Source organism: Myotis lucifugus, unplaced genomic scaffold (assembly GCF_000147115.1).
Source record: "Myotis lucifugus unplaced genomic scaffold, Myoluc2.0 scaffold_41, whole genome shotgun sequence".
Taxonomy (NCBI): Eukaryota; Metazoa; Chordata; class Mammalia; order Chiroptera; family Vespertilionidae; genus Myotis; species Myotis lucifugus.
The window spans coordinates 2,867,041-2,874,322 of NW_005871089.1; the positions used below are offsets into that span (position 1 = coordinate 2,867,041).

Sequence of the window (7,282 nt, forward strand, 5' to 3'; positions counted from 1 at the left end):
TCTTAGCTCCCCCTGGGTTTCCGATCACTGTCAGTGGCAGGGGGCGTCTTCCTGCTTTCCCTTTAGCCTCCCTGCATTGTGCCTACATATGCAAATTAACCGCCATCTTTGTTGGCGGTTAACCGCCATCTTAGTTGGCAGTTAATTTGCATATCGCCCTGATTAGCCAATGAAAAGGGTAGCGGTCATACGCTAATTACCATGTTTCTCTTTTATTAGAAGACTAGTGCCCCGGTGCAAGGATTCGTGCACATTGAAAGGATATTAATTAGAAGGTGGCCAGCGTGGTGGGACTGGGCTAGTCGCCTGGACATGCCCTGGAGCCAACCTCCCTTGGTCCTTCCCCGGTCGGCTGCCCTGGCACTGCAGCTCGATGGGCGTCTGTGGAGTGAGCGGGGTCCCTCCGGCAGGTGGGGTCCCTTGGCCTGGCCTGTGGGGATCGGGCCAAAACCTGCTCTCTGAAATCCCCCAAGGGGTCCCAGATTGCAAGAGGGCAGTTCTCGGGTGACGTACCCCGGAATTGGGCTCCCTCCTCTCTGGTTCCGGGGTGTGTCACCCGAGAACCGCCACTACCAAGTCACCGCAGCTTGGCAGCTCCTGCATTGAGCATCTGCCCCCGGGTGGTCATTGTGCATCATAGCTACCGGTCCGACGGTCGCTTAGCCTTTTATATATATAGATACTAAAGGCCTGGTGCACAAAATTCGTGCACTTGGGTGGGGCTGTCCCTCAGCCTGGCCTGCACCCTCTCGCAGTCTGGGAACCCTCGGGGGCTTTAAGTCAGCAGTCAGACATCCTTATCACTGCCACGGAGGCAGGAGAGGCTCCTGCCACTGCCACTCCACATGCCAGCCATGAGCCCGGCTTCTGGCTGAGCAGCGCTCCCCCTGTGGGAGCACACTAACCACCAGAGGGCAGCTCCAGCATTGAGCATCTGCCCCCTGGTAGTCAGTGCACGTCATAGCGACTGGTCGTTCCGCCGTCAGGCTGAAACTGGCTCTCCGACATCCCCCATGGGATTCCAGATTGCGAGAGGGTGCAGACCAGGCCAAGGGATCCCACCAGTACACAATTGGGGCCAGGGAGGGATGTGGGAGGTTGGCCAGCCGGGGAGGGACCACAGGAGGGCTCCAGGGCATGTCCAGCCCATCTCACTCAGTCCTGATCAGCCAGACCCCAGCAGCAAGCTAACCTATGGGTCGGAGAGTCTGACCCCTGGTGGTCAGTGCACATCATAGCAACTGGTTGACCCGTCGACTGTCTGCCCCCTGGTGGTCAGTGCATGTCATAGCTAGCAGTTGAGCGGCCTTAACATATCATTAGCATATTACACTTTGATTGGTGGAACAGCCAACTGGACAACTGGACACTTAGCATATTAGGCTTTTATTATATAGGATAGATAATAACAAAATTTCTTAAAGACTTAACCCCTAGAGTGCCGGGGAGCGCGATCACGCTCCTCCTGTCTTTTGCCAAAAGTGCCGGGAGCACTATTGCGCTCCTCCTGCAGTGTCACTATTAGATGCTAGTAGTTCACTCTTTATTGACAGATGGCACCTAAGGAAAATCAGCAAAAATGCCTTGGCAATTTTAGCATAGTTCCTAGGATACTGGTTGGCACTCAGAGGGTTAATCACATAATTTACTATCTTAGACATTCAACTTTACTTGCACTGTAAATGCTGGGTTTCTGTCCTACAATCTTTTTTTCTCATCCAAATCCTGTGTCTCCAAAATCTATTACTATGAACTCAGAACTTAATAATTACCTTAAGCCACAAATCCAGTTGCCTACTGGCCATCTATATCTGACAGAAGTATAATCCACTCAAACTCAACATATTACAATTGAATTCCTCTTTCTTGACAAAAATAAAAATTAAACTCCTTCCTCATATGGATCCCCACACATCAGTGAAAGCCACAAGCTAGAACCTAGATTGTATCTTCTATGATCCCTCTCCCTAATCCCAAATCCATTGAAATCACCTAGTCCTGTCTACTCCCAATACCCAAGTCCAGACCCACTACCATCATTTGCCTGAATTGCCTTCCTGATATTCCTGCCTTTAGCCTTTGTCTATTCTTCAATCTACCCTCCTCATTGAAGCCAGAGTGACCTTTTAAAAATGCAAATCTCACCCCGTTGACTTGGCTCAGTGACTGAACATCGACCCAAGAACCAAGAGGTCACTGGTTTAATTCCTGGTCAGGGCATATGCTTGGATTTCGGGCTTGATCCCCAGTAGACAGGGTGCAGGAGGCAGCCGATCAATGATGTTTCTTTCTCACCAATGTTTCTGTCTCTCTATCCCTCTCCCTTCCTCTCTCTCTAAAAAATAAATAAATAAATAAAAACATTAAAAATTGCAAGTCTGATCATTTCAGACCCCTACTTTAAATCCTCCAGTAACTTATTTGATAAATACTATAGTCACCATTAAAGCTAGTCACTCCAGCCCGGCTGATGTGGTTCAGTGGTTGAGTGTTAACCTATGAACCAGGAGGTCACAGTTCAATTCCAGGTCAGGGCACATGCCCGGGTTGCTGGCTGGATCCCAGTAGGGGGCATGTGGGAGGCAGCCCATCAATGATTCTCTCTCATCACTGATGTTTCTCTCTCTCTCCCTCTCCCTTCCTCTCTAAAATCAATAAAAACATATCTAAAAAAGAAAAAAAAAAGCTAGTCACTCCATGGAAGTTCAGCAGATCAATCCAATTTACTTGTTATATCTTTTTTTGGCAGGTTCAGCACAAAAGAATCATCAGGAAATTTTTTCCAATCCTAAAATATACTTAAAACATACATATAACAACTGATACATTTTTTAAAAAAGCATGAAGCACTGTTTGTAAAATCAAAGACTGAAAATATCTCGACCACCAAAATGGAACTACCATTCAGCTAGCAAGTGAGGCACTAACACATGTACTGTTGTTGAATGGTCTCTAGGGTCTATTATAAAATGGGGATAAAAAGTTATATAGTATGCAGGATGCTTTAGTGTTTTAATAATATAAATGTATATGCTTCTATATGCTAGAAATATCACAGATATGGAATTAGTGCTTGCCTCTAAAGAGTGAAAACAGGTGGTTAGAGGGTAAAGAGAAACTTTTTCCTATTCTTTTAACCCCTTTGATTTTTATATTCCATCTAATTATTATCTATAGTTTTAAACATGATTATCCCCCTCTTCAGTTCCACACAAAATAAAAATGTTAAATATACTGACTGCAAAAACCTCTCTACACGTCATCCCTACAACATTAAAATTATGCACTGATCATTTGGTGTAACATTACATTTCCTTCTTTACAGCTCAGGAGTGCAACTTCAACAACATTTTATTCAATACTAGAACCCGGTGCACAAATTCGTGCACACTGAAAGGAAATTAATTACAATATTTTAATATCGCTATTCGCCCTTTCTCTGTAATAGAAGTGTCAACCAAATTCACAATCGACAATGACAGATTGAAACACACGCGTGCGACTGGTGCCAGCGAGAGCTTTATATGTATCGCGCATGTGTGAGTCAACATAGCCTTTTATATATATACTAGAGGCCCGGTGCACAAAAATTTGTGCACTCGGGGGCAGGGGGTCCCTCAGCCCAGCATGTGCCCTTTTGCAGTCTGGAACCCCTCGGGGGTGACCACTTGCTGGCTTAGGCCTGCTCCCCAGGGGATTGGGCCTAAGATGGCAATCAGACATCCCTCTGGCAGCCCGGCAGCCCTTGGGGGATGTCCACTTGCCAGCGGGGAGCAGATCTAAGCTGCAGTCGGACATCCTTAGCGCTGCTGAGGAGGCAGGAGAGGCTCCCACCACCACCGCTGTACTGGCAGCCATCAGCCTGGCTTGTGGCTGAGCAGAGCTCCCCGCTGTGAGAGCGCCCTGACCACCAGAGAGCAGCTCCTGCATTGATCGTCTGCCCCCTGGTGGTCAGTGTGTGTCATAGTGACCAGTGATTCCCAGTCTTTCTGCTGTTAGGGTCAGTTTGCATATTACCCTTTTACTATATAGGATAGAGGCCTGGTGCACGGGTGGGGGCCGGCTGGTTTGCCCTGAAGGGTGATCTGGATCAGGGTGGGGGTCCCGCTTGGGTGCCTGGCCAGCCTGGATGAGGGGATGATGGCTGTTTGCAGCTGGTCACACCCCCTTCAGGGTGGGGGTCCCCACTGGGGTGCCTGGCCAGCCTGGGTGAGGGGCTGAGGGCCGTTTTCAGGCTGGCAGGTGACTGAAGCTCCCAGCCTCTTTTTTTTTTTTTTTATTCTAGGATTTATTTACCTTCTATAGCTGTCACTAGAGCTGAGAGCCGGCTCCAGCTCTGAGACCCTGGCTGGCTGAAAGCAGGTATCTGGGTTTGTTTAGCTTCTATAATTGAAACTCTGTTACCATCACTGGTGCTCTAAGCTCTGAGCCCGCTGCCGGCTGAAAGCAGGTACCTGGGGTTTGTTTAGCTTCTATAATTGCAACATTGTTGCATCCGGAGCTCAGAGCTGGGCCGAGGCAGGAGGGGAACCTTGGCTTCCTCCATCACTGGAGCAAGCCAGCCTCATGTTCGCTTCAGCTGCGTGGCTGCCGGCCGCCATCTTTGTTGGCAGTTAATTTGCATATCCTGCTGATTAGCCAATGGGAAGCGTAGCGGAGGTATGGTTAATTACCATGTTTGTCTATTATTAGATAGGATATAGAATAAACTTGCTTAATTAGACCTTATTTCTGATGTAGCTAAACTTTTTCCAGCCCAATGAAGCACCCCACTTCTCTTTCAGGTAGTTATCAGCAACACAGCAATAAATATCAACATGAAGCAGATTATTATTGTAGATCATGCAGGGAGAACAAAGGGTAAAATATTTTACTGCAGCAGTGTTTGACTATATTCTGCGCAGTGAGAAAACCTGAAGTCATTTTCAAGGTCCATGATTTACTTCTTTTCAGTCTGGTCAAGTTTCCAAGCTTTCTAAATCTCCGTTTTCTAGCTAATGAAAAGGAAATAGGATTCCACCGAGTTTCCCATCTACCTACTCCAGGACTTCTGTGAGGATCAATGAGATGAGGCATGGGAAAACATTTCACAGACATTTGGTTAAAGTGTAAAATGTTTGCACTTGGCTATAAAGCAAGTCGTGTTCCTGGGCTGAAGAAACTCCAAGGAGGCTAGTCACTAGGGAGAGGAAGCCAGGCGTTGCTACGTGACGTCATTACCCGGATGGACACTTAGCATATCAGCCTTTTATATATATAGATTTTACTACTGCTGAGAAGCTGTTGGTAACTGTATTTGCTCCTTGGTAAAGCAAGACAGCAAGCAACCCTAGGTAGGAGAAATATATTAAATTGACATTAAATCTTTAGGGATTAAAGAAAGCTATACCAATAAATATTACTTCTCTTGCAAATTCAAAAACAGCAAATAAAAAAAAGTTTCCTTCAAACCAGTACAAAAGATCTGTAAAATCTGCAAGATGAAGCAAATGATACTACATGGAGACACAGTTACATCCAATTAGTGCAGTGGTTCTCAACCTTCCTAATGCCACGACCCTTTAGTACAGTTCCTCATGTTGTGGTGACCCCCCCAACCATAAAATTATTTTCGTTGCTACTTCATAACTGTAATTTTGCTACTGTTATGAATTGTAATGTAAATATCTGATATGCAGGATGTATTTTCATTGTTACAAATTGAACATAATTAAAGCATAGTGATTAATCACAAAAACAATATGTAATTATATATGTGTTTTCCCATGGTCTTAGGCGACCCCTGTGAAAGGGTCGTTCGACCCCCAAAGGGGTCTCGACCCACAGGTTGAGAACCGCTGAATTAGTGGAATATGACTTAATCCTTAATGGAGCTTCCTAAAATCAGTTCTGGACTATCTCACATGTTCTACAGAAGACACAAGATATGAAGCAGGCTGTGTGACCTTATAACAGCACACACACCCTGCCTTGAGCTTCCATACTCTTCCCCCTCCCTCCCTTTCACGGCACCAGACTAAACCCTTCAAACATGGGTGTCAGTTGGTTGGTTCCCTTATGACCAAGTGGGGAGAATACACACGAAGCAAACATCCCTTCAGAATTTCATGGCTAAGCCCTTTCAACCAAAGAAAGGATCACCACCAGGAAAAAAAGGTAAGGTCTGTGTAGGGAGAGGTCTGTGAGAGAGGAGTGGGGAAAGAAGGGGGTGTCTAAAGAGTGGCTGACACCAGATCTACCGGAGGGAAGAGCATCACGAAATAGACTATGTGAAAGCTCAGTTGGGTAGGGAAATAGCTTGTTGGCTTGGCGGTGAGCGACCTGGGAGGGGGCGGTCCGCTCGGAAGCGGGGTGGGCAGCAATGAATCTGCCTTGGAACTGGGGGCTGCAATGGGTAAGGGGGCGGCCGTGACTGGGTCTTCAGAGAAACTGTGATCCGGTAGCTCACGGGAGGATGTCACGGAGTCTGGAGGCTCCTTTAAGAATCCTAAGAGTCCGAGGAGGGTTCTAATGGGGCGTGCTGCGAGTATGGGGGTTCGCGGCCGAACCGCCCGGGCGGCTGGAGGGCCGGAATGGTGTCGGGTCAGAGAGACGATAGGTGGGGTCTACTGGGGACCGGGGGCAGGGATCGTGAGTCGGGGAGGCTCCGGAGCAGACCCGCTCCTGGGGCGTCTCCGCTGGGGCGGGGCCGGGCGGCCCCGCAGGAGCCCAAGAGCGAGACTGAGACGTGGGCCGGGCCGGCGGCGGGGCCGCTGGGTGGCTAAGGCGGGTCTTACCTCGGGCTCCGCTGCGGTGGCCACTACAGCCCCTCCTCTATGGCGGAAGCTGCCTCCCACCCTCGGCCCCAGGGTGAGGCCGGAGGAGACAGCAGAGACGGAGGCCAAGGAGGGTTCCGGGAGGGTGGGCCCAGTTGCTTCAGGGTCCGGGCGAGCGGCCGCCGCGCATCCCCCTCCCTGTCAGAGAGACTCCGCCCGGCCTGGGCAGGCACAGCCCCCGCCGCACCCCGCCCAGAGAGCACGCGTCGGGCCGCCGCCTCAGCCGGTGCCGCGGTTGCCTCTGCCGCCGACTCTCAAGGTCCTGGCTGGACTCTGCGCAGCCACCATCAACCGCGCCCGGTCCTCGGTCGGCTCCTGCCCGCGCGCCCCCGGCCCCGCGCACGGGAGACACAATGGAGGCCAGGCCCCCTCTGCCACCACTGGAATCTGGTGTAACCTTGTACAACGCTCTCAATGTCTCTACAGCTATCTCGCGATCAATTGTAACAGTGAAAAGAAAAACCTAC

General features: G+C 49.3%; 2 protein-coding genes across 3 annotated transcripts in view; one reads left to right on the forward strand and one right to left on the reverse strand.

The window, feature by feature from the left end:
* Nucleotides 1-7,141, reverse strand: part of MYO9A (myosin IXA) — a 395,533-nt gene extending 388,392 nt beyond the window's left edge. The window contains exon 1 of the mRNA XM_023753167.1: nucleotides 6,777-7,141. The gene's annotated coding sequence lies outside the window, so the exon portion shown is untranslated. The remainder of the gene's footprint in view (nucleotides 1-6,776) is intronic.
* Nucleotides 5,759-7,282, forward strand: part of SENP8 (SUMO/sentrin peptidase family member, NEDD8 specific) — a 30,988-nt gene continuing 29,464 nt past the window's right edge. The window contains exon 1 of one of the 2 annotated variants that reach the window (XM_006087827.3): nucleotides 5,759-6,156. In XM_006087827.3, the coding sequence (XP_006087889.2) occupies nucleotides 6,058-6,156 (99 nt within the window). In that variant the 5' untranslated portion in view covers nucleotides 5,759-6,057. Of the gene's footprint in view, nucleotides 6,440-7,282 lie in introns of both variants that reach the window. The other variant, XM_023753091.1, reaches the window with a different exon arrangement.